Genomic DNA, 27742 nt, shown 5'->3' on the forward strand with positions numbered 1-27742 from the left:
AGGTAAACTGCTCCCTGATTGTGAGAAGTTGCCTGTTGTCAAATTTGAAAGTTTTCCATCCCGCCAATTAACTTCAGASTTTATTAATCCGACTCAACTTAGCACAGACCAAGCTTATCTCTATAAAGTATCAGAAGCTGCTATTTCCGGTCAATGTTCCTCAGATTTAGCGTCGATGCATCCAATGAACAAGTGAAAATCTCGCTGGCTCACCTGTGCAAATAGAATTGTGGGATTACAATCGGCCCACTGCCACGCCCACTAAATGGCGGAAACCGAAAACCTATAAAGTGTCATAACTAAGCCATAAATAAAAATATTAAAATGAAATTTGGCACAAAGGATCGCATTAGGGAGGGGCCCCCTACTCACTTTTTTGTACATATCTCGAAAACTACTATAGCTATGTCAACCAAACTGTATAGAGTCGCTTCTTTTAGGCATTTCCATATACAGTTCAAAAATGGAAGAAATCGGATAATAAGCACCCCCACCTCCCATACAAAGGTTATGTTGAAAATCACTAAAAGTGCGTTAACCGACTAACAAAAAACGTCAGAAACACTAAATTTTTAGGAAGAAATGTCAGAAGGAAGCTGCATCTAGGCTTTTTTTAAAAATTGAAAACGGGCGTGGCGTCGCCCACTTATGGACTAATAACCATATCTCAAGAAGTACTCCACCGATTTCAATGAAATTCGGTATATAATATTTTCTTAACACCGTGATGACATGTACCAAATATGGGTGAAATCGGTTCACAACCACGCCTTAAATCTCGATTATCACTTTTGCATGCGAGAGTATAAAATGTTCGGTGACACCCGAACTTAGCCCTTCCTTACTTGTTTTTTTTTTTTTTTTGTGTAACCTCTCATTACGCCCTTCACCTTGAATTGATTGTCAGATTAATATATATCAGCTATCAGAAATACAATGCGTGTATATACCATAAATGACTGACGCGCTTGAATATTTTTATGTGATTGTTTTTGATGAAAAGCATAAACGATGTGTCTCGTTTACACGATGCTTGATATTGCTTCTTCGCTGAACGACAATGCCCCGCGATTTAGTTGGATCGCCAATAATAATTGCAGCAACATCATTAACGGTGGGTGCATTGAACCTTCGCACGTCTTCACCTGTTGGGTTACAATCCGCTCTTATGACAAATTTGTGCGTATTCGATGGCATTCGCTCCAATTCTGTTTTGAACATATTAACCACAGCTTTATTAGCGGGAAAAAATGCTTGCAATTGTTCAATAATTCGTCTCTTTAACTTTTGTATTTCCTGCATATTGCACCGCACATTCAGCTGATCCACTATCAACGAAATAAAATATATTTGCAGAAATTGATGCGAAATTTGAAGAAATTGATATTTGCACGTTCATAGTTATGCAGTGAATACTTTTTTCTGATCGATTTCTAATCATGACTTATCTATAGCTCATATTTTCTAAAAGTCTCGCTTGATCGTATAATGTTTTTCTTGTGTATTTAGCACTGTTAGTTAACTCTGACTTAATAGTACTAGCTGGCATCGGTAGACCAAGATCTTTGATCGATTTACCCGATAGTAATTGCACTACTTTGTTCAATGCTTCGTCAAATATGTTTTGACCATATTATACATCATCTGAATATACCTCTCGCCGTCCCCGAATCAGAATATCACTGGCCATATTTTATTGAAATTTATTCCATAGATGAAGGAATCAGTTACTTGACAACACGCTACTATGACGTCAAATAAATATCTTAATGATGGAGCTGAATTACAAACAGATAATGTGTTTTGCCAGTGAGAATCGTCTTCCAAAAAGCCCATAGCTTTGCATGCTGCTTGATAAGTATTCTAAACAAAAAATTGTACAGTTCGTAGGTGTATAAAGGTTGTCGGGCCTTTTACAATGTGCAGTAACATTTTCAGATAAAAGTATTCGCTATTGTTGGAATGAATAACGTAGACTCTGCCAAGGGCATCCGTTTTTTTTTACTCCGGGGAAACCATCAAACGCTGTCAATGTTGTATCCCCCGTGCTCAGTGAAATACAGTATTTGTTAATTATCTAAATGAACTGAAAGGTGGAAAATTGTAAAAGCCCGGTCGTGCACTTCGAATGATAAAACCCTCCATATAGCTTCAGAGCTGCAGATGTAACTTTCAGACTAATATTGTTCCACTTCATTTGGTGATTGTGTGCTGAAAGTGGTTTGATCACTGCCTTTATTAATGTACTTAGTAACATATTGGTTTGACCTTATTGAATTGCACAACTTTACGTTGATGTGGGCATCAAAATTTTTCAAAAGGAATATCATGGTTTCGGACGGTAGAATTTTGTCCACCCGTACATGTGTTTCTTTACGATTTCGTATAGGATAGGATCTTCATCTTTATCCGGTAATTCAACTGAAATAACTCTGCCAATTCGGTTTGGTCTAATTTTGTTCACTAATCACACCAGCAGGTGTACATGTGACAGGCTACATTTCTTCCATTCCATTATGTACATGTGGAATAGTGTTAAAATTGTTCCGTCTTGTCATTATACAATATACGATTTCTATAAAGAAAATAAAAGGGTGGATTAAATGTAAAAAGAAATTGTTAAAAAAAGTGAAATAAATTATATTTGAATAAAACAGAAATTCTCTAAAATTAAAAATAAATGAATTTATTTAAAATGTTTCATAATAATAGGATTTTAGAAAATTGGGTAGTAGCAATTACACAATTGTTAGAATTAAATTCAATAGATCATCAGAGGTCAATAAGGCAACGTATTGAAAAAGATATAAAATATGTCAATTCTTTCGAGTGTAATGCTGGGTAATTGCCATCATTCATTGAAGCAATTGATAGGATTCTGAGGGACTATCTAAACTAAGAACAAGAAGTTTTTAGAGTAGTGTACGATTCAAAAATAAATGGGAAAGCAAAAAATTATTTGCATCTTGCACCAATTAGTTGGGAAGATTGCAAAATAAAACTAAAACAACATTTTAAGCCTAGGAAAGATCAAATAGGGAAATAAATACATTACGAGTAGATAGAATTAGTGAGATAAGCAGCAGAATTAATGAAATAATTGATGCTACATATAACTGAGTTTGGAGCTCTCGACGAAAACAGAGGGGCAATGAATGAAAGTTTATCACGAGTGTTTATTCAAAGTATTAAGCAAATCACATCAGGGACTTGTTCTTATGCAATAAGGAGCCAAATTTCAATGAATTAGTTATCTGGAATTATATATACCTTCATAGGGTTAGACGAATGTAATTTAAATCCTTCATTTAAAAAATCCAATAATTTAGATGGCAATAGGTTCCAAAATAAAAATCAGGATTAAAGGACACAAAACAATGTGCAACAAGTAATAGAAAAAATAACACAGTACAACCGCTAACCTGGGGGGTGAGAAATTCCAAGTAAGAGTGATGGTACTAGGTCAGTATAGTAAAACCCTCAAAGGGTTTGGCGTTCGTATGAGTCAGTTTTTTATGACCTTTTAAATTCTTTCCTTATTTCCCATGGTTTTCCATCTTAACAAATTAATTTTTTCCAGTCAGGCGTACTAAATGGTCCAGATATACGAAAGCTGATTAAAAGTGACGCATTCAACAATATTTTGATTGACGCTGAATTGAATGCATGGCAGGAAATCAAAGAAGTAATAGAAGGCTTGTTGGGAAGCATCGTTCTAACAACTACGATGTTTCTGTCGCAGGGATGTTAAGAGCATTCTCGGAAATGTTTTTTTTTTTTTTTTTTTGTTTTTTCATATCTCTGCAGAATTTTGTCCACACAACCCATAACGGCCCACCATATTGTTCACATCACAACGGGAAAAACACGTCACTTCTAGAAACACAAGAAGCTGAAACAACACTCAATATCATCGGTGTACGCCAGCAGCTGTACACTCTTGTAGCAGACCTTCTCTATTCAGTTCTGCAGCTAGAATTATTTTCTCCAGGAGCAGGTTGAAGAAGTCGCACGATAGGGAGGCGATTAGTCTGAAACCTCGTTTGGTATCGAACGGCTCGGAGAGATCCTTCCCGACTCTGACGGAACTTTTAGTGTCGCTCAACATCAGCTTACACAGTTCTGCGGGGATACCAAATTCAGACAACGCGGCGTAAAGGCAGCTCCTTTTCGTGCTGTCGAAAGCAGCTTTGAAACCGACGAAGAGGTGGTATGTGTCGAGTCTCCTTTCCCGGGTCTTTTCCACGATTTAGTGCATGGTGAATATCTGGTCGGTTGTAGGTTTGCCTATCAGTTTGCTGACGGTAGGCTTTAATCTTTGACACAATACGCTCGATAGAAACTTATATGCGATGTTAAGGAGGCTTTTCCCATGTAATGCCAATCGTTGGGCATATTGGTCCGACCATATTTTGCTAAAAAGCTGATGCATGCTCCTTATTACTTCATCGCCGCCGTGTTTGAATAGCTCTGAAGGCAATCCATCGGCCTCCGCCACTTTGTTGTTCTTCAAGCGGGTAATTGCTATTCGAACTTCTTCATAGTCGGGCAATGGAACGCCTGCTCCATCGTCATCGGTTGGGGAATCGGTTTCGCCTTCTCCTRGCGTTGTGCGTTCACTGCCATTCAGCAGGCTGTTCCGAATACAGTAAAAACACGCCACGCAAGCAATACAGTGGGATAACCACGGAGACGGAGAAATCAGACAAGCAGACGAAACACCAACAAGCATGCATACGCAGCGGTAAGACCACGCCACTGCCAGCAACATACGCCATCCCAGCAACACACGCCATCCCAACGCAACATGTTGCRAATGTGTTAGCACGCAGCACAGGCTTGGTGGGGAGTTAGATGGCCGATGATCAGGCAGTCAGCACGGGACTGTGACAGCGTATACACGTTCAGCATCAGACTACGCAGTAAGTTTATCCTCTAGCTAGTCTTGGTACTCTGATTTGTAAACGCCATCTGTTAAGGGTGAACTTGGTAGTGAGTTTATCCTCTGACCAGCTCAACCTTTAACATCGCAATCGCTGACGTAGTCTTCCGTGATCCGGTATCTTTACGCGACAAAGGTGGTCGAACAGGACATCACCAGAGTAGCACACGAGTGTAACGTGGACAGCGTCATTGAAGCCTACACGAGCGCCGGCAGAAGTAGCCAGGCGTAGTCGTCGTAGCACGCGAGCGTCAACGTATACGCCAGGATATCGTCATCAAAGCATACAAGAGGGCCGGCAGAGATAGCCGGGCGCAGTCGCCGTAGCGGAAGAGCGTCAACACCGCCAGGACACCGTTATTGAAAACCTACACGATCGACGGCAGAAATAGCCGAGCGTGGTCGTCGTAGTACGGGAGCGTCAACGCACGTCGCAACATATCGTCAGCGAAGCCCACGCGAGCGACGGTAGAAGTAGCCGAGCGTGATAGTTGTGGTACAGAACAATAAGTCGTCTAGCACCCAGGAGCACAGCAGAGCGGGAAACGGTCTAACGGACCACACGGAACCGTTACTCTGACAGAACTCTCCTCGGGCGACGACAGTAAAACACAGGAGACAATTTTGTAGCTTTAACTAAAATACATAAGTTAAATAAAATAAAGTACGATTCGCAGAAGAGCCCCAGTATTTACAAATTCATTGTAACGAACCCTGGACACGGCGAGTATACCTCAGCAATTTGTACTTGTAAGAAGCAGGGGCAGCAAACAGCTTCGTTACACATGTCATCAGGGTGTTAAGAAAATATTATATACCGAATTTCATTGAAATCAGTCGAGTAGTTCCTGAGATATGGTTTTTTTCCATAAGTAGGCGACGCCACGCCCATTTTCAATTTAGAAAAAAAGCCTGGGTGCTGCTCCGTAAAATTTAGTGTTTCTGACGATTTTAGGCAGTCGGTTAGCGCACTTTTAGTGATTTTCAACATTACCTTTGTATGGGAGGGGGGCGTGGTTATTATCCGATTTCTTCGATCTTTGAACTGTATAAGGAAATGCCTGAAGAAAATGACTCTATAGAGTTTGGTTGACATATCTATATATAGTAGTTTCCSAGAGATTTGCTTCTCAATTGCCCACCCAGTCCGAAGTAGCACCTGTTGGCAAGAGTTATCCTGCGTTGGATTTCCAGGCTGACATTGTTGGTGGTGTTTACGCTTGTTCCAAGATAGGCGAAATTATCTACGACTTCAAAGTTATGACTGTCAACAGTGACGTGTGAGCCAAGTCACAAGTGCGACGACTGTTTGTTTGATGACAGGAGATATTTCGTCACTGCCAGACCCATTTGCTTTGCTTAGTTGTCTAGTCTGGAGAAATCAAAACTAACGGCGCGGGTGTTGAGACCGATGATATCAATATCATCGGTGTACGCCAGCAGCTGTACATTCTTGTAGAAGACCTTCTCTATTTAGTTCTGCAGATCGAATTATTTTCTCTAGGAGCAGGTTGAAGAAGTCGCACGATAGGGAGGCGCCTAGTCTGAAACCTCGTTTTGTATCGAACGGCTCGGAGAGGGCCTTTCCGATTCTGACGGAGCTTTTAGTGTCGCTCAACGTCAGTKTACACAGTTTTGCGGGGATACCAAATTCAGACATCGCGGCAGCTCCTTTTCATGCTGTCGAAAGCAGCTTTGAAATCGACGAAGAGGTGGTGTGTGTCGAGTCTCCTTTCACGGGTCTTTTCCACGATTTAGCGCATGGTGAATATCTGGTTGGTTGTTGTTTTGCCAGGTCTAAAGCCGCACTGATAAGGTCCTATCAGTTTGCTGACGGTAGGCTTTAATCTTTGACACAATACGCTCGAWAGAAACTTATATGCGATGTTAAGGAAGCTTTTCCCACGATAGTTGGCGCAAAATGTGGGGTATCCGTTTTTATGGATTGGGCATAGCACACATAAATGCCAATCGTTGGGCATGCTTTCGTCCGACCATATTTTACAAAGAAGCTGATGCATGCTCCTTATCACTTCATCGCCGCCGTGTTTGAATAGCTCGGAAGACAATCCATCGGCCTCCGCCACTTTGTTGTTCTTCAAGCGGGTAATTGCTATTCGAACTCCTTCATAGTCGGACAATGGAACGCCTGCTCCATCGTCATTGGTTGGGGAATCGGTTTCGCCTTCTCCTGGCGTTGTGCGTTCACTGCCATTCASCAGGCTGTTCCCTCCATAATTTATGTATGCTCTGAGCATCGGTGACTAGATCACCTTTGGGGCGTCTACAAGGGTATGCTCCGGTCTTGAAACCTTCTGTAAGCCGCCGCATTTTTTTTTATAGAATTTTAGAGCATTAACCCTGTCGGCCAGCTTATCAAGCTGTTCGTATATAGATTAGTTAGGGATAAATTGGGCAAAGCAGAGTACTTTAGCACTATTTTTTATTAGATTTAAGGCCTGTCTCTTATACACATCTAGATGTGTATAAGAGACAGTCTTTATATGGCCACTGTAGTAAATGTCAAATATTCAAAAATATAGATTAGTTAGGGATAAATTGGGCAAAGCAGAGTACTTTAGCACTATTTTTTATTATATTAATGGCAGAAAGGGACATCGAAAAAAAAAATTACGTTGCTCCAGCAGGACTGTATGAGTACGTCAGTATTCCTTTTGGGTTTAAAAATGCCCCAGCCACGTTCCAAAGAATGATGAATGAGTTTCTACGAAAATTCATAAACAAAACTAGTGCTGTCTATCTGGATCATATTTTGGTCTTTCCACGTCCTTGAAAGAGCATATTTTATCACCTTGAAAAATTTTTCGCAGTTTTAGCGAATCACAATTTAAAAATTCAAGCAAACAAAAGTAGCTTTCTAAAAAAAAAAGAAATTTTTAGGGCATACATTAACAAAAGAGGAATTTAAACCTAATACAGAAAAAATTTTGGCAATAAAAGTTGTAGAACTTCCGAAAACAGAGAGACAGTTTAAAGGTTTTTCAGGAGCTACGGAATATTATAGGAAATTTATTAAGGACTCTTCGAAAGTGGCATATCTAACCAAGAATTGTCAGGCACAATTCATTCAGCAGATGAAGAACTACTTGAACTTTTTCCGAATAAAGAAGAAGTTGTAAATAAATATATAGACATATAGCCATCAAGATCAGATGCGAAGCTTCCATGGAAGAAAAATTATTGAAATAAACCCAATAGAAGAAATAAGAACAAGACAATATTGAAAAGTTTTATAAAAAGGAGCAGAATAGTGGGAATATTTTCCGAAGTATTTGAAACGGAATACCATAAAATGCAAAAATTACTAATTGAAACGTYTGATCAAAATAGAAATTAAAAATTTGTAAAATGCACAAAAAGAGCCAAGAGTATAGAAAGAATGAAAAATAATTAGTGATGATAATATTAGCGGACAAAAATTAATAAATGCACAATAATTAAAAAAATATATATATTGTACGAAAATTACACAAAGCACAATAATTAATAATATACATAAGTGGTACTAACTTAAAGTAGCGATAATATAATAATAGTGCAGTAAAATGTCAAAGGCTGTAAGAATTTTGGAAAACCATACAAAACTATAAGTCGCCGACCTCGATGTTTTGAAATGAGGAAGTTTTATTTTAACACACGTGAAAGTTCAGGAATCTGATTCTTATCACAATTAGGGATTTAACATAGACTTATAAAGTTATAAGTCATAAACAAAAATTAAGAAMAAACACAATGGTTGTGAACACGGCGTTATAAATTTGTTGTGGTAATTCACTAATTAATCAGCTTATTGAAAATCATAAATTACAATATTCGCAAAAATTTGTATTTCGCAGTTAAAATGCAAAGGAGAAGTGAAAATTTTAAAATAATGGATGCGCTCTGCGTTAAATCTAATGATACTTGACTCAATTGAGTTTTACCATTAAAAAGTCTCAATTTGATATTTATTTAAGTAAAAATTACTTTCCAGGCGACGACGGAGATGCGGACGAAATGTTTCAAATTTTTTCATTGAGCTTATTTTGCTTTTAAACACTCGTAGAAGGGTTCATCTGGGAATACCAAAGTGATCGCAATGGCGACATGGTGTACTTAGGAACTTTGATGACAGCCGTTTCAGGAAAATGATTCGTGATCGGACGAATTTCGCCGCATCCTCGATTATGTAAAGTTTATTTAACACAGATTCTGGTAGAGCACAACTTTCTTTAGATTAACTAAGCGCGTATTTAATGCAATATTGGGGTTTAATGAGAAGTTTCTGTTTTGTCCAAATGAAATTGGAAATTGTTACTGCAACGCGAAAAGGGATGACAGGTTGTAAAGGAAATATTGATGGACTCGAATGAAAGTTGGCTGAAGCGCCAACCAAAAAACATGAACTTTTTATTCACAACAACGGAACTATGCTATTAAAATGCAAACTGTTTGTGGCTATAGACTACGAATTAGAAAAATCACAATAGGATACCCTGGAAGTGTTAATGCGCCAAAATCTTCTTGAATAACCCTCTTGCGAAACATCCTGAACGATTTTTATCTAACTCTCAAAGGATTGCTGGAGAGAGCGGCTATCCACTCAAACAATTTTTATTGACACTCTTTAGGCAAAATAGTACGGAAAGAAAGTTTCAATAAGTACCTTTCAAAATATCGTTTGTGAATTGAGAAGTTTTTGGCAGTCTAAAAGAAAAATTAGGTAACTTGATGGAATAGAAGTTTAGAATGATAAATTAGCAAAATAAAAAATAATGCAATGAATGGATAATGGTATTCTACATTCTCCACAATATCCTAATAAATTTCCAAATTGAAAATGAGGAAAGCAATGAAATTAACCCACCTCAATAKAGCGTAGCCAGGAAGTAAAACAATACAAAGTCTTTTTGAAAATCATATATTAACCTAAACTACATCATTATTCAAATGTGTATATTTGCTATTCATTGGTTTAATTAATACATATATAAAAATGTTTTTATTTTTATTTTAAAAATTAATATAAAAAGTAATTAATAAAAACAAACTTCGGGTACTCCAAATAATTTAAAATTATTTGTATTGGTGTTTCAATTCCTCCATTTCTTCAATCTTTCTTCGATTTGTTTTTTCTTAAATCCAACTACTTCTCCTTAAAACCCATTTCTTGTTCAATTTTCTCCTTTTTCAGCTGTATCATTTCAGACTGAAATTGTAGAATATCTAATGACGCAGTTATGGAATACATTCCTTTACAAATTTACACCTTCGTTTACAGCCCCAAAAGATGCTGCCTCGTTGAGGTCGTAAAGTGGCTGAAACAAAAATGTCCTGTTATTTGAAGTAATACGAGTACTAGAGTAATACGAGTCTCAATTCTGATACGATTTACTAGTCATTTCGCTTCATTTAATGGTTTGAACCATTTACACAAATGCCCAATTGCCCTCAATACTATTTGCTTCACTTCTATACGCGCGCAGAAACAGTGAAATATTAATTTTATTTACAAAACAAAATCTTACACTATATAGTTTCGCCTTCCATACTCCCTGCACCCGTCGAACCCTCCCATGCTTTTGTTTTGTTATATATTATACGCATATACCGAACTGAAAACCTTCGAAAATAGCAAAGAAATTCGAATTTAAACACAAATGTAACGACAATGCAACAGCAAACTGATGTTAAAAGAAATCAGCTGATCAGTTATAAGGCGACGAATACTTAGCGTTCATAATTGTATTTGCGTAAACTTATTTTAGTATGCAATACAACAACAAATTTTTTAAACTAGTATAAAAATTTATGATTTTATGATTTTACGATGTTTTATGACACGTTGTGAGTTTTTGTAATTGTAAAATCGAAATAAAACAAAGATTATATGAAAATAGTAAAAAAGAATTGTATGGCAAATATATATATATCCAGTAAAATTATTAAATCAAACATACGAATTAAAAGTAAATTGAGAAAAAATTGTATTAAGCAATACTGAAAACTTAAATGAAATGAAATAATTAAAATATCATAAAAATTTATCAAGTAGTAGTAAAATACGGGTTCTAGATCACTTTTTCTTGCGGTTTTTTTGTTTTATGTATATATATATGTGTATGTCTGTATATACAGTTATGTGAAAAATAATAAGGACAGTGGACTGCGGTGAATGAAGTTTATGTGGCTCCAAAAATGGGAGGKAATTAAAAGCAGTGAACCAAGCTAAATTATTGTAAACATATTGGAAAAAGTTTTTTGTAGAGTTTTACCCAGATATGGCTAATTGTTTTACTTTATTTTTAATTTTTCTTAAAATCTGAGATATTATCATGTGAAAAAAAATAAGGACACTTCCAGTTTAACTAAAAAAACAACAATATTAAATAAGAAAAAAAGGAAATAGTTTTCATTCAATTGTGGTTAAATACATTTCTAAATTGTTTAATATTTTGTTGAAAATCGTTTGTTGTTTAAAACTGATTGACACCGCTTCGGCATGGAATCAACTAGATTGAGGCAGACGGAAACCGGGATTGCGTTCCAGAAATCCTGAATAAGTTGCCAAAGCTCGTCGCAGTTACTTAGGCACTTTCCTCTTATTGACGCTTTCATTGTATTCCACAAATTTTCTATTGGATTTAGATCCGGGGACTGCGGAGGCCACTCCATTACATCAATGTTATTGACCCTAAAACACTCTTTTGTACACTTAGCTGTGTGTTTCGGGTCATTATCTTGCAGAAATACCCACCTAAGGGGCATATTATCTTCAGCGTACTGTAGCATACATTCTTGAAGAATTTCTACATAATCGGTTGCCTTCATAATACCCTGTATGCGATGGAGCGGCCCCACACCGTTGTATGAAAACGATCCCCAGACCATAATGTTTCCGCCACCACGTTTAACGGTTTTTATGGTATATTTAGGATTGTAAGCTGCGTTTGGTGGTCTTCTAACATGATGAATACCTCGATCAGAATTAAACAAATTTATTTTTGTTTCGTCAGACCAAAGAATATTACGCCATTTCCCCTTAGACCAAAGCAAGTTCTTCAGCAAACTTTAGCCTTTGTTGCACGTTCTTTTTCGATAACATAGGCACTTTTCTAGGATTTCGGGACTTGAGATTTTCCTTAATGAGTACTTTGCGGATAGTTGACGGGTCAACATCAATATTCAAATCACATTTAATTTGTTTGGATGAGATAAATGGTTTCTTTTTAACACAGTGAATTATCCTTTTTTTGGTGGACAGAGTTATTTTAGGCTTCCTGCCGAGTGTTTCAATCTTGGGAATCCACTTAACTGCTTTTTCAACCATTGTTTTTGAAATATTAAGTAAATTCGCAACTTTTCTGTACGAATTCCCCTGTTTCACCAAGTTTTTAATATGTTCTCGAGATTTCGGATCGCAGTGCTTACCCTTCCCCATATCTATTCAATAAAGAAAAAAATCTGGTTCTAAATGATTGATATTAAAACTGAAAATATTATTCTTACCTTATCTCTGCAAATAAACACGTTTTAATAAAAGAAAATTCGATATTGTCTTAAAACGACACGATGTCCTTAATAAATCGCACAACCGAATACTGAATATGTTAAACACAGAATGACTAGATCCAAAATGTGTGCAAATATTTTGGGTTTGTCTAACGGAATTTGTTTATGTAAATAATGAGTGAAAAAAATATACCGTTAACTGGCGGCATTTTTCATGGCATACTAGGAATATTTTGAAGTTTTGGGTTTTTGTCCTTATTATTTTTCACATAACTGTATTTTCGGTTTTGTACTTTGCTCCATTTCTCCTCTGTAGTAGGTGTCCATTATGCAGGAGCGGCTCTGAGTGTAAGGTTCCCTGGATTCTGGACTGGCTTCTTGGAGCTGGCGACTTGTTGCTGGGAGCTGAGGGGCTGGCGGCTGGAGGCTGGGCGAACGGTTATGGGGGCGTGGGGTTGAGTGTGATGGGACTCCGGGACGCCTTTGTTTTGGTGAAAGCGTGAGGATTTTATGAAATTACTTATTTATGGAAGATAAGACATTTTTAACCACAAGTGTGTGCGTGTGAGAATTGCTTTTGGAAATTTAGCGGCTGGGGACTGACGGTTAGTATAAAAAAGACTAACAGTAAAAAGTATTTATTTCATTTTGAATTTTCGAAATGTTTGTGACGGTAGACGTTCAAGGCTTCAAAGCCTATGATAACAGATTTATTGTGAAGGAAATAGCTGTGAACTTTAATAATGAAGAATTTCATTGTTTCCACATCAAAGCTCCCTTGATTTTTCAGATCTGAATAAGGATAATCAACTAAAAGTTTATTGGTTAATCAAACACCACCATGGTTGATTGGGTTGGGCTTCGGAGGAACCCGATGAGGAGCCACCTCCACGCGGTGGGTTCTAAGTGACCAATACAGGTTAGTTGAGAGCTGCAACAATTTTCATTTCGTTAGCAAATTACGTGACAAATAACTTTTGTTTTATACATTTTGCCATGAGATGCCTATTTCAGGCGCTAGGTAGACAATTTCACGATTTTATGCGAATTTGCGAAATTTCAAGACCGGAGTTGGGGTTGAAGATGCAATCCGATCTCAAAACAAAAAGTTGCAAAACAACCGAACTGAAAAATATCACATCATATATTTATATAAGCTTTTTCATTAAATGGAGTAATTCTAAAGAAAATATATATTATAATTACATGTATATTTTCTTTTTTTTTATTAAAGTTTCTTGCATACTATCTATACGTTTTATACGTGAGAAAATCAATCAAACAACTAGCATCACCACCATTAACTGTTGTATCACACCACTGTGGGTGTGAAAAAAARAGGAACAACTACATGGTATTTTTTTAAAATGCGCTTTTTTTTATTAAATAAAATTTGTTTTTAAGTACAAATMTAACTTAGTTATATTTTTTTATTAACAATGATTAGAATTTCCCAACATCCAAAGGTGAATAAAAACAAATATTATGGCGAAACTCTAAAGCCTGGAAAATATTTTTGCTCACACAACTGTACAATTCCGATATGAAGCAAAATTCCGCTGTTTAATTTGTGTACAATGTCAGTATTGCCAGGAATAAAGGGATGTCCAACTTATTCCAGTGTGAGAGCGCTTCAAAATTAGTGTTATTATAACATTTTCCATTATGGCCAGATTGAACAAAATAATAATTTTTGGGCAATGATTTAAGCTTGTTATCTCTCATTCATTAAATTTTTATCATTGTATTGTAATAACTATTAATAATAATTTTCATCAAAACGGTCCAGATTCTTATAGCTTATTGAAAAAAGTTCGAAACTTTCGGATTAACCTTTATGTCAACAGAGCGTTACCCGGGTAACTTTTTTGCTTTTAAAGTGCCATATCTCTGGATCCGTAAGTCCGATCAACTTGAAATTTCATGMTTGCCTAGTCTGAAGGGTTTTACGTATTGTGGTTAAATCTGAGCCGGACTGGACCACCTGGAACTGAGATATGACCAAAAACTAACAACTATCCCTTACGTCAACAGAGAGCATACCCGGGTAACACATTGAATTTTCAAGCAACAATACTGAAAAAAAAGCGAAAAAATACATTTTTCTTTTAAATTCATTAATTTTTATTTCATTTATTAATAATAATATTATTTAATTTGACAATAAATTGAAAATTAAAATAATTTTATTACTATTTATGGGCAATTCATGCAGCGCGGCATATCCTTTGAGTGCTCTGAACAAATGGGCTTGCCGCAGAATGAGCATGCTTTTCGAGTCTGGCGTCTTCTGAGACATAAGTAGCAGGAACCCTTCAACTTTAGTCGGCCAGTGTTGCCCGCTCCTCTGCATCTGGTGGTGCCGTTTCCAGTCGCAAAGGTGCACCAGTTATAGCTTCTATTGCGTTGCGCGTTGAGAAAATTTTAGATATTTGCGGATTGGTGCACCTGACATCTACCTCCGCACGGGCCAGTTGCTCACTGAGATGGTGCAGAAATTCCCTGCTCCGTGCTGTTGACACCTTCATGTGTGGATTTTTCTCCATGTAAATAATATATGCGGCAAAGGCTGCGACATCCAGGATATTATAAAAAAACGCCAAAGGCCATCTATTTGTACGCCGTTTGGTGGAATACTCAGCAAGGCATTTGTCCATATTGTCAACRCCACCTTTGTACTTGTTGTAATCCATTATCATAGCTGGTTTACGTCTAGRACCAACAATTTGYRTATCATAGTGCATTGTAGATAGAAGCACAACAGCTTTGTTCTTTTTAGGAACATATGAGCACATGGCAAYGCTCTCACTGAATGCAAATATGGTGGATTCTGGTTGGCGCCCTTTTGCAATGGACAATTGTTTTGGCACAAATCTGCGGCGCTTATTGACTGTGCCCAGTATGGACAATTTGTGATCGTTCATCAATTGTTTTGCTAAGTTGTGTGTTGTGAAAAAGTTGTCACAAACAATGTTGCGTCCACTTCCACGCAACATGCCCACGCACAAGTCTTTCACTCCACTCTTTCACCCACATTTGCCTCACGTTCCCCGGACGCTGCCTTTACTGTGTAGATTTGGCCTTTGAGTGGATACGACGTAATCGAGTCGCACATCCACCACACTATTATGCCGTATTTGGCTGGCTTTGAGGGAATATATTGCGTAAAGCCAGTTCCTCCRMGGAACGGGTACAGCTGCTCATCAATTGTCACGTTGGCTGATGCGGTGTAATATTTTCGTAAATTGCTATTCAGCATCACAAATGTGTCAGATATGGCAGCCGCTTTGTCATATTGTTTGCGATGCTCCCGCGTGATTCCATTATCAAAACGGATGAAACGACTTATTTCCCAAAATCGTCTGACGCTCAATGAAGCTCGAAACAGTGGATGTGCAGTTGTCTTCCACAAATCTTTTGTGTGAACGTAGCCAGAGTGAGTAACGCCAACAAGCAGCAACAATCCCAAATATGCGTCGAATTCTGTTTCTGTTACTGCTTTCCAAATACGTCGTTCTGATGTTGGGTTGCATTCGTTTATTATATCAAACACTGTATTGGCTTTTCTGTTTGTTTCACGGATTATTACGTCACACATTTCGTTTGTCATTATTAGCTTGAACGTTTTCATTATAGTTTTACCATCAGTTAGGCGACTTGGCCCGTTCTCTCCAGATCTTAGCACGTTGTGCGCTCTTACTCTGGTGTTTTGTGGTTGTGTGCCACTCCAAATTGTCTGATCACTGCTTGTGTAACTAGCAGAATTTCCTAGTGTTTTCCTGGCTCTTCATCTATATCATCGTCACTATCATACTCTGGATTGTATTCAGGCGGCTGTACGTCTTCCACATCAGAGTCCGCTGAATTTATAACAGGCTCATTGTCGTTTTCATTTTCAAATGTCATCGGCTCTTCATCGCTATCTGGACACCCATACTCCTCTCTTCTCTCCCAGATATTTTCAWRAKATTCATATTCAAATTCAGGCTCTAACCAACCTCCATCTGCCATTTTGTAATTATTTTTGCACAACACAATCTTTACTTTTTACCGTAGGGTTTCGGTTGTAAAATAGAACTCAGCTCCTTTATTTATATCCTAATTCATGTATGCACCACATGCTGAATGCATACACACATCTTAACACTAATCTACTGTACGTACCGATAGTATGTACACATATCTTAAGCATAAGTGTTTTCAAGGGCAAACATAATGGTCTATTGTTAGTTTAAGGTCATTTGCGATCTTCAGGGTAAACATAATTGTTTTTTAGCTATTATTCGTTTAGGATCATTTGCGGTCTCAACGGCAAACAATCCTTTACATTGCATACATTAAATACTAAGGTCACTAATCAATATACCCGAAATCAACATTTATTACACTGTTGATAGAAAAGGGTATTTGTAAATACATATCTATGTTTAAGACTAGATTCGTATGCGCCGGCGATAATGAATATAAATATTTGAACTATAATATTTGTATCCTTACAAAAATATCTTCTTTACAATTATAACGGTTCAGAAACCTGAACAAAACCTCCTTTTCACTTTACGCTACACTAATCTTCATACAAAATGTGTGGTGTTACCCGGGTATGCTGTCTGTTGACGTGCGTATGTAAAACTCTCTGTTGACATAAAGGTTAAAGACGTGTATACAGGACAACGTCTGTCGGGTCCTTGTATTTTAGATATATTAATCAATGTTTGTGTTGTGTTGTTTCCTAACTCATCTACGACTTGAATTGTTTTTAAAAATTTTTCCGCCCCATCTAAAAATGGTTTTTGCTCTGGGGAACCTGAAACTGCTATTAAAAATATCCAATAATTTATTTAAAAAGCGTTAAAAAAGATATGGTGACATTTTAACACCAAACAAATTAGCCACATTTTGAAAATTGATACCCTAGTCACAAGCAAAATGGCAAGGAACTAGTCCTATATTTTGAAGTTAATGGCATCAAGAATATATTTCTAGAAGCCATCCTCTTTGCATGAGCCGTTAACAAAAAATAAGCATACTGTTAATGACATGTCAGTGACATTTCATCACAAGAAACTGATATGAAATTTTTCTTTTGCAAAATACACCCAAAGCTATGGTTTGAAAAAAAATATCATAAAAAGCACCTAACTGCAAACTATCTCAAGAGTATCCGACTTTTCCCTAAATTAATTATTTCTTAACATTTCCCAACATCTTTCTAATGCAGTCCCCATTTGGACCAACTGAGCCTTTAAACTTTTTTTTCTATCAAAATTTTTTTTAACTCCTATTCTCTTGAGCATTTGTACAACTCTGGTATGTGAAACTAYCGGAATAGATGACTTTTTGAAAGTATTTTCAACCTTTTTTGCAACTATTTCTGTAACCTTTTTACTCCTAGGTTTATAGTTGTCGCCTCGGAGTCGCCGTATACGAAATATTTCAAACTGATAACACAAAAGAACATCCTGGTAAGTAGGTAACTGGGACTCAGAGAGATTGTACGGATATATGCCAAACACAGGACATTTGAGTCCTGTGTTCTGTTGAGAGAATATAAGTGATAGCATTCGGYGAAATCAACGACAAGAGTGAAGGAACTCGATGAAAAAATATTTATGTTGACACCTATCCCAACGTGTCGTATGGCGCAGGGAAATGAATGTAAGTGATAGAACTCGGCGAAATCACCGACAAGAGTGAAGGAACTCGTTGAAAAAATATTTGTGAGGAGTCCTATCCGAACGCGTCCTGTGGCGTAGGTGAATGAATGTGAGTAATAGCGCTCGGCGAAATCAACGTCAAGAAGTGTGGCCGCAAGCCGATTTTTACCTTGCGCTGTGGCGCGCCGCATTTTCGCTCGAATCTCGGAAATGGTTCGTCCTACGGCCATGATCACAAGCATTTCGGTAGCAAATGACGTGACAAATAACTTTTTTTTTTTTTTATACATTTTGCCATGAGATGCGTATTTCAGGCGCTAGGTAGACAATTTCACGATTTTAGGCGAATTTCCGAAATTTCAAGGCCGGAGTTGGGGTTGAAGAGGCAATCCGATCTCAAAACAAAAGTTGCATTGGAATCAGGAAGTACTAAGGCATCTTTTAGGCACTATTAGAAATCCCGAATCGAAAAAAGTCCGGAATCGACCCACCCTAGTACGTACGAATGTACTTTCATTGGAATAAATAATTTTTATTTCTTTATCTTAAAGTTAAGGCCACTGACACCGAATTTCGGTAGTAAATTTTAATAATTTCGACTGATTGGATTGTATATCTCTCCATGAAGGGAAATGTCCGAAGAGCGAGAAAAAATATGGAGTGTTTTGCTGCCCTTATTGGTCTACTTTTGTAGCGCAGCTATTGAAACCCCTTTACTATAAGTAATGATTTTCGTTATTTTAACAAGCCTTCTTTGATCCTTGCAACTTGAAGGAATATGTTCGCTTACACACGAACTTAGTCGCTTCTTACTTGTATATTATAATTTGTATGTAGTGTCTACTCAATTATATAACAATCAGAGTTTGCTTGCGCATATTGCCAATGCAGTGGAGAGCGTATTACGGCGATTGCTTTACATAAGTGTGAAAAAGCACAAACGAAATTTATGACCTTATCAAAAAACCTAATATATCGAAAATTTTTGTTGACCGTTGTTTCGTTTTTCTTAAATATCTAAAGTTGCTGACAGAAAGAGAAGTGGTCGTCCTTGAGTAGTTCGGACCGATTCAGCCATAACAATTGTCTGTGAACCTTACAAAGCTTTGAATAGATAAAAAAAAAAAAGAACAAAACCTTCGCAAAAAATTATATTCAAAGGGTTCAACATGGTCATAATTATTTATTACACCTCTTCATTTCCGTGGCTTAAAACTGCAGCAACAGCAGGAGGTTTTAGAAGGCGTGATGAAGCATTAAATCTTCCAGCACGATTCTTCTTCGGCACAACTACCGAGCGGTAGCTTTAACTCCTATAGGCTCTTGTTTGTGGACAGAATTTGAGAAAATGAGCTGTCGAATMCACAGCTGTTTAAACGAGTTAAGCATCCACGCCCTCTACCCGGTAAAACTGGCGCATCCTAATGCAACAGCGCAATTCACCACAGCTGATTACTACAACCCAACTCACCACACCTGTACCACTACACAAAAAGGATGGACAGCAGGATAAGAAATATCAATTCGTCACACACTATCCGCATGGCAACATTCTTCTGCAAGACATTCATATATACACTGCGCCGCGTTAACACCTCTACGCCGATATATAATTCACCGGCCCTAAGTGAGTTAATTCGAGTCGTCGGTAATCTGGAGCGCTACATCAAGATTGACACATCAGTAACCACCGGTCTACATCGAATCAACACCATCTCTCGTTGCGTCATCTGGACACCGTCTCGCATTTATTTATAGTACATTTATCTTATTCTTTACAAATTTTCTGGTAAATACTACCTGATCCATTAAAATCATTTTAAATATAAATTCCACTTACATTTCGTTTTTAATAAAACGGTAGTGAGTGATATATATTGGAAAAAGTAAGTAGTGGGTGCACTTAAGTAGACATGGTCCGTCGAGCCTCGCCGAAAGGCACTAGTGGAGAAACAAAAACCACATATAAATATAGATGTGCGGTAAACAACAAAAACTTATATACATTAGGGTAATTCAAAAAAAACATTTTTTTTTTTTTCTATTAGGTACTCTAAAAAATAGGGTCCTAGACACCTCTAGGGTAGCCTCTCCAAGAATGAATTTTTAATTGTAACGGGAAGGTCGTCCTACTTACAGTTTTATATTTTTTCTTATTATCAGATAGAAAAATTTATATCTCGCATCCAGCTACTTGAAAAAATATTTTGTTACTTACCTTTTGTAGAAAATTGAATGCTCTACAAAAAAGGTCTCTTACGATTTTTCGTAAACCCAACCGTTTAAAAGATATTAACGGTTAAAATTTTATTATTTTTGGGAATTTTTTTTCTTCTTATGAATTTTATAACTCAATGAAAAAAATCATTATGAATAATGAAACTCATAGTTTTGGATGAAATGTACTGCTCTATAAAAATGCTCTCTTATGATTTTTCGATTAAGTTAAGCATCGTTGGRATTACGAAAAACTCGTCCAGACCTTTTTTGTAGAGCATTCCATTTCCTACTAAATCTAAGGAACAAGATATTCTTTCAAGTAGTTGGAAGCGAGATATAAATTTTTCTATCTGATAATAAGAAAAAATATAAAACTGTAAGTAGGAGGACCTTCCCGTTACAATTAAAAACTCATTCTTGGAGAGGCTTCCTTAGAGGTGTCTAGGAACACATTTTTCAGAGTACCAAACGAAAACAAATTAAAAAAAAATTGTTTGAATCATCCTAACCCTAACGGTGCGTTTTTCAGTCCAAATGATAGTCGTAGAAGTTATATTTATCATTATTTATTGAAAATTCTGTTTTTTTTCCCTGTCTTCTTTTTTTATTTTAATTTAATGAAATCCTGATTCCGAATCTAACGTCGTGAAGTAATGTGCTTCTCCTAAGTTTTGGAGCATCATGGTGATGTCCGAATGTGATATCAATCAGAGATGTTTTGCGCATTTAACTTCTGGAAGTCAATAACCATACGTCTTTTTGGGTTGCCTTGCTCATCATTCCCTTTTTGGGTGAGTTGTACGGGCTCTTGGTTGGCTATATTATTTCATTACCTAATAATTTTTTTTTCAGCTTCTACAAATGCTCTATCCGCTTGGGGGTATGGATACTGTCTGACCCAAATCGGAATATTTGTCTCTGTTCTCATTTCTACCTTTACTGTAGTTACGTAGGGTAATGTTTTGCTCTGCTCATTTCTTTTCATTAATACATTTATTTCTTTTTTATACATTTCTACTCCTATCATATAATTTATTCTTTTTTTCACAATTAATACATTTCTTTCTGTATCTATCATTGCTTTCATTTGCTTTAAACCTTTAATTCCTTTCAATAAATCGAAATCTTGTAAAGTATCGAGTTTTACAAATTCCATACTGAATTTTATTATATTCACTTTCCTTTTTTATTTAATTAATGATTTACCGTGTAAAGTAGCAGCTGCTTTTTACTTTCTACTTCTATCCTTTTTGCGTGAGAGAATTTTGGATTTACATAATTTTCTTCTGCACTACTATCAATTAAAATATACACTGTGTTACCTTCTTCTGTGGTCCTTACAAGCGCTGGTAACCCAATCGATATCCATTGTTGGTTCAGCTGGCAGTTGTTCTTGACGAGAATAATTATTCTGATGTTGATTGCTGAAATTATGRTTCTAATGATGGTTGTATCGTGGAATGTACTCGAGGTTATGATGGTGTGAATCATGTTGAATTGATAGATGGCAATCTTGATGGCTACACTTCTCCATCCAGTGACGAATGTTCTGATAGCTTTAGCTTGGATTTCTTATGTCACTACTTGGACTATTAGTTCTTCCTTGTGTGTCATCTCAACCTTGGGTAGCACTACATTCAGATTGTCGTAATATACATGCAGTGGTAGTACTGGTCGTTTGTCGGCATAGGAATCGTCTAGCCTAGCGATGATGTCCTGGAAGTTTCTCTTTACGTTGTGGTTGATCAGGATCTGTGCTGCTTTGTCAGTAATTTTTTCTCTGATCATTATTAATGCTTGGGCATATATATTATGTCCTTCGAATTATCGTATGTCTTCCGTTAATGTGGTTGCTACTTTTCTCCAATTTATTCATTGTAATCACCATTAAATTGTGTTATTGATTTAAACAGATTCAGACCCACTTCTTCTGGTCTGGTGTAGGAACATATTTGTTCTGTTCGTTGTGGAATTAATGCAATTAAATTTGCTGGTTCAATCATCTTACTAATTTATTTGTTGATTTATTTTATTAAAGATCAGTCTCCAGTTGTATTTTTGGAGCACTGCTTGTTATGGTACTCTTTCTATGAAAGCGTGTTGTTTGCCAAGGATGGTGATCCTTTACTTGCAATTTGTTGTCGTATTAGGATTTTTATGTGAATTCCTTTTGATTGACGTTGTGTAGGCACTGGTAAACTTAAATAAATCYTTTATTCGTTTCCAGGGACTAGGTTCTTCCCTTTCATGCAGACTGACTAAGGATATTATGGATGATCCTTTTTTTGTTGTTGAACCACGTTGGGCGCCAGCTAATTTATTTATCGGGTTAGGAATAAAATAAATATAATTAATCAGCCGATGAGATTGGCCTTGACTGATCTTTTATTCGTAAAATAATTCACAGTTTACACATGTACTTAAGTATTGAATATATTAAACTTAAACTGTATCGTTACAAGTGGTATACGGAACTTGTTACTCGGCAGTCGATAATGATAAAGTGATCTAGAGGCTATTGTTCCAGTGGTTTATATATACTATTGAGATTCTGGTTGTTTACTAGTAAATAACTGTTTGGGTTGTTATTGTTTGTTGTACTGATGGTGCCCTTCTATTGTTCCAAGATAAAGTTATTTTGATTATTTTTTCATTAATGTTGTGCGTTCAAAGGCGTGGTAAAATGTTAAAGTTTTAACTAGTGCGACGACTGTTTGCTCGATGACAAGAGATATTTCATCTTGCCCCAACCATATTTTACAAAGAAACTGATGCATGCTTCTTATCAGTTCTTCGCCRCCGTGTTTGAATGTTTGAATAGCTCGGCCGGTAATCCATCGGCCCCGCCGCTTTGTTGTTTTTCAGGCGGGTAATTGCTATTCGAACTTCTTCATGGTTGGGAAATGGAACGTCTGCTCTATCGTCATCAATTGGGGAATCGAGTTCGACTTCTCCTGGCGTTGTTCTTTCACTGCCTTCAGCAAGCTGGAGAAGTGTTCCCTCCATAAATTTAGTATGCTCTGGGCATCGGTCGCTCGATCACCTTTGGAGGTTCTAAAAGAGTATGCTTCGGTCTTGAAACCTTCTGTTAGTCGCCGCATCTTTTCGTTGAATTTTTTGACATTACTCCTTTCGACCAGCTTGTCAAGCTCTTTATACTCATGCATTTCGGCCWCTTTCTTTTTCTTTCTACAAACGCTTCTCGCTCCGTCTTCAACTCTCGGTATCTATCCCATTACTCACGTGTTGTGGTCGATTGTAACGTTTCTCTCCACTGCGACACGGCACCGCTCGTCGTACCAGCTGTTTTTTCTTTTTTTGCATTTTCCGAAAACCAATGATTTCGGTTGCAGCTGTACGTAAAGAGTTTAAAATGACGTCCCACCGTTCCCTTATACCGAGTTGTTGACGAGTGCTCTCAGAGAATAGGAGTGCAAGTGGAGTAGAAAATCGTTCGACTGTCTGTTGTGATTGCATTTTCTCGACGTCGTTGTTGACGTGCGTTTTTGSTGCGCATAAGCGGGTGCGAATCTTAGCTGCCACAMGGTAGTGGTCCGAGTTGATGTTAGGACCTCGGAGCGCATGCCCATTTAAAACACTGGGGACGTGTCTAACTGGTATGGTTAATGAACAAAATTAGTCCAAAACAAATTGASAGGATTATTTCAGCTGAATTAGCAGATAAAGATTAAGATCTTATCCTATCCGAAGTCGTAAAGAARCATATGGTACGTGGGCCTTGCGGGACTTTAAACCCGAATTCTTTATGTATGCGGGATTCTAAATGCAGAAAAAAATTTCATAAGTCGTTCCAAGGTCAAACAAGTACTAGCAATGACGGATATCCCAAATATCGTCACAAGCCGCCAGTACAGTGTGGGCAAAATTCTGCTGTTCGAAACCATGATTTTCCTTTTAAAATTTTTGATACCCACATCAACGTAGAATTGTACAATTCAATAAAGTCAATCCAATATTTTACTAATTACATTAATAAAGGCAGTGTTCAAGCCACTTTCAGCATACAATCATCAAATGAAGTGGAACAATATCAGTCTGCAGCTCTGAAGCTGTGTGGAGGATTTTATCATTCGAAGTGCACGACCGGACTCCCACAATTATCCACCTTGCAGTGTATTTCACTGAGAACAATATACTAGGCCTTTTTTAATAACCCGCGGGATACAACATTGACAGCGGTTGATAGTTTCCCCGGGTTAAAAAAAACGGATGCCCTTGGCAGAGTCTACGTTATTCATTCAAACAACGGCGAATACTTTTATCTGGGAACGTTACTTCATATTGTAAAAGGCCCGACATCCTTTGCACACCTAAGAACTGTACAAAGTGTTGTTTACAACACTTATCAAGCAGCATGCAAAGCTATGGGACTCTTGGAAGACGATTCTCACAGGGAAAACATTTTATCAAAAGGAGCTTTTTGTAGTTCAGTTACGTCATTAAGATATTTATTTGCTGTCATATTAGCGTTTTTTCAAGTAACTTATTCTGTTAATCTATGGAAAAAATTTGAAGAAAATATGGCAAGTGATATTCTGATTCGGAGACGGCGCGAGTTGATGGTGCAAAATATGATCAAAACATATTTAACGAAGCATTATTTGAATTTAACGAAGTAGTGCAATTACTATCGGGTAAATCGATCAAGGATTTTTGATACCGATGTCAGATAAAACTACTAACTCAGATTTATCTAACAGTGCTTAATACGCAAGAAAAACATTATACGATCAAACGAGACTTTTAGAAAACAATTTTTAGTTCAGTCCAGCCTTAAGAGCAAGATGTTTCAGAGTCTGAAGTAAAAAGGCGGGTAATTTGAAAATGAACTATTCATATTATAAACAAAAAGTTATTGAATTAAAATTTACACATTTTGTGTGTTCGTCGACATATAATTTCGTTAAATATTACAAAGGAAATTATTTAAGCTTGTTAGAATTAATACATATTCAACATATTTAAAATAGCATGACTAGGSACATACGTTATATTTATCAAAAACAACTTGTGCGGAATTTATTCATCTAATTGCATCAAACAAACTGGATCAACTTATTTGCGAAATTAAGAGATGCAAATACTACTCAGTTTCATTGGATTCTACTCCAAATATATCGCATGTAGACCAACTGACTGTGATAGTACGCTATGTTCTGCCATCTGGACCAGTGGAAAGATTTGTTAAGTTCTTGGAGATGGAAGGTCATACTGCTGAACAACTCGCTCAAAGTTTACTAGAATCCTTGAGTGAGAGTGGCGTTAATATCAAAGATTGTCGTGGACAAAGCTACGACAATGCCAGCAACATCAGTAGGCAATACATCGCTTACAAATCCGAATTAAGAAAATAAATAAGTATGCAGAATACATTCCCTGTCTTTCACATTCATTAAATTTTGTTTCTAAGTGTACAGAAGCATTACTTTTCTTCGATTTCATTGAAAACCTCTATATATTTTTTTTCACTTCTACCTATCGACGGGGTCGTTTTACGAACGCACTTATAGATTCTACTTCAAGAATTGCGATTTCGAAACGGTTATCGGACATTAAGTGGTCAGCCCGAGCTGATGCTACGAAARCACTTTTATGTGGTTTTATCACTATTACACAAGTATTGGAAGACATTTTCAAATAAGCGGAGTGCCGTAATAAAGCTTACGGACTACTTTCAACGATGAATCAGGGAATAATGACAATTACGTGGAACGAAGTGCTTCGCTGCAGTCGTCTGATCAAGACCTTAACAAAGGGATACGCCCTTTATGAATCATTATATCGCTACTTCCAAGCAATGCGATCCACCTCTTCAGATATTAAGRCAAGACTCAATGATTTGACCTGTGAAGAATACCAGCAACAGACATCACGACGAACCAAGCGAAATACAAAGTACGACCATTTCAGCGGCTCTAATGCACTCAACGCCTTCGACAAAAATCAAACACTTGGACAACGTTTCGAATTTGAGGTGTTTATTGTCATTATTGATAACGTACTGTCTACTTTAACTAAACGTATGAAAGCATATCATAAAGTTACTAGTGTTTTTGAAGTATTTCGACATCTAAAATCTCTTACAACTTAAGAGATTTTGGAAAAATTCTTTAGTATGTTCAGTGCTTACGAAGATGATTTGGAGCACAGCCTAGGCGGCGAATTAGTGGAGTTCGCAGAGCTGCTGAAAACAGATGTGGCTACTGTTACCGCGCTAGCTTTATCCGGCACTGGTCTGTAGTGTTTCTAAATATAGCAATGCAGGGAAATTGATGCGCGACTGATCATTAGTAATCTGGGACTGGGCTACTATGTCAAACAAGACGTCTGTGGAAGCAGTTGTGATTCAAGCAACACGTGCTAACGAAATAAATGCTTTCCTAAAAAGTTCCAACCTTTGGCCATATCTCAAAAAGTAGAGGTTGAAACTAATATGAGGGTTTCGTCATCTTCACGGGAACATTTCCGGGCTATTTCCAGAGAGTTACCACAAAGTAAAAGAAGGGTTGACCTCGAAAACYTTTGTGTTTTGATAGACAACATCCAAGAGTTAGTCAAAAATAYCTATCCTGACAATATCTTGGTTCAAAGAAAGTGCGATTCTGTCATTTAAACTTACACCATTGGATTGAGACATGAAGCATTGAAAACGACTCTAAGTTTAAAGATTTTACTTTCAGGGATGTAAACGGCATGGAGAGGGAGAGAGTAACTTTTTTACGGATTTTCTACCGGTTAAGTAGGGTACATATACTCAAGACTTTGCTGTATTAACAAGGTGTTGTTTATGGAGAGATGATTCACTTCGGAAGTACTGTTTCAATGTAATATGACGAGATGCTCCAAAATTAGTTTCTGCTGGAAAAACTTTGAACGGGAGTGAAATAATGTAACGCCCTTCTCTGTTTCTAATGCTTCTTTATGAATGTAAGCTGTCACAATATTGTTCTTCAATGCTGAGAAACTGTTTTTTGGTATTTAATCCAGCTCCCAAAATTTGGGAAGCTGAAATGTGACGTAAATCGTATTATTTTTCGGAGGAAACGGAACTTATTCAAACCAGATGAACACGGTACGCTTGGAATKATGGAACCTCAGATCTTCCGTTTACCCTCGCTTGCACGAAAATGTTTGTCGGTACTCTCTACAGAATTCAATCAATGCGCAYATGCTTCGAAATACAGTCGCGGTGAAAGAAAATCAGTCCAATTWCTTTCCGGATAAACCCTGTATTTCCTCCTCTGATTCCGGTGAATCATAGAGTGATGTCTCTCTTTCAGAACAATTAAACATCTTCTTCTTCTTGATTGGCGTAGTCACCGCTTACGCGATTATAGCCGAGTTAACAACAGCGCGCCAGTCGTTTCTTCTTTTCGCTACGTGGCGCCAA

At 37.2% G+C, this 27742-nt stretch overlaps 1 protein-coding gene across 1 annotated transcript; it reads right to left on the reverse strand.

Moving 5' to 3' along the window:
• Nucleotides 1-14775: 14775 nt before the first annotated feature.
• Nucleotides 14776-16052, reverse strand: LOC108973994 (piggyBac transposable element-derived protein 4-like). The gene is made up of 2 exons (XM_018941566.1): nucleotides 15500-16052; nucleotides 14776-15389 (listed from the first exon to the last, which is right to left on the reverse strand). The coding sequence occupies exons 1-2, from the start codon at nucleotides 16050-16052 to the stop codon at nucleotides 14776-14778; spliced, it is 1167 nt and encodes a 388-aa protein (XP_018797111.1).
• Between the last annotated feature and the right edge of the window lie 11690 nt (nucleotides 16053-27742).

Source organism: Bactrocera latifrons, unplaced genomic scaffold (genome assembly GCF_001853355.1).
Source record: "Bactrocera latifrons isolate USDA-ARS-PBARC rearing strain unplaced genomic scaffold, ASM185335v1 scaffold_518, whole genome shotgun sequence".
NCBI classification, from domain to species: Eukaryota; Metazoa; Arthropoda; class Insecta; order Diptera; family Tephritidae; genus Bactrocera; species Bactrocera latifrons.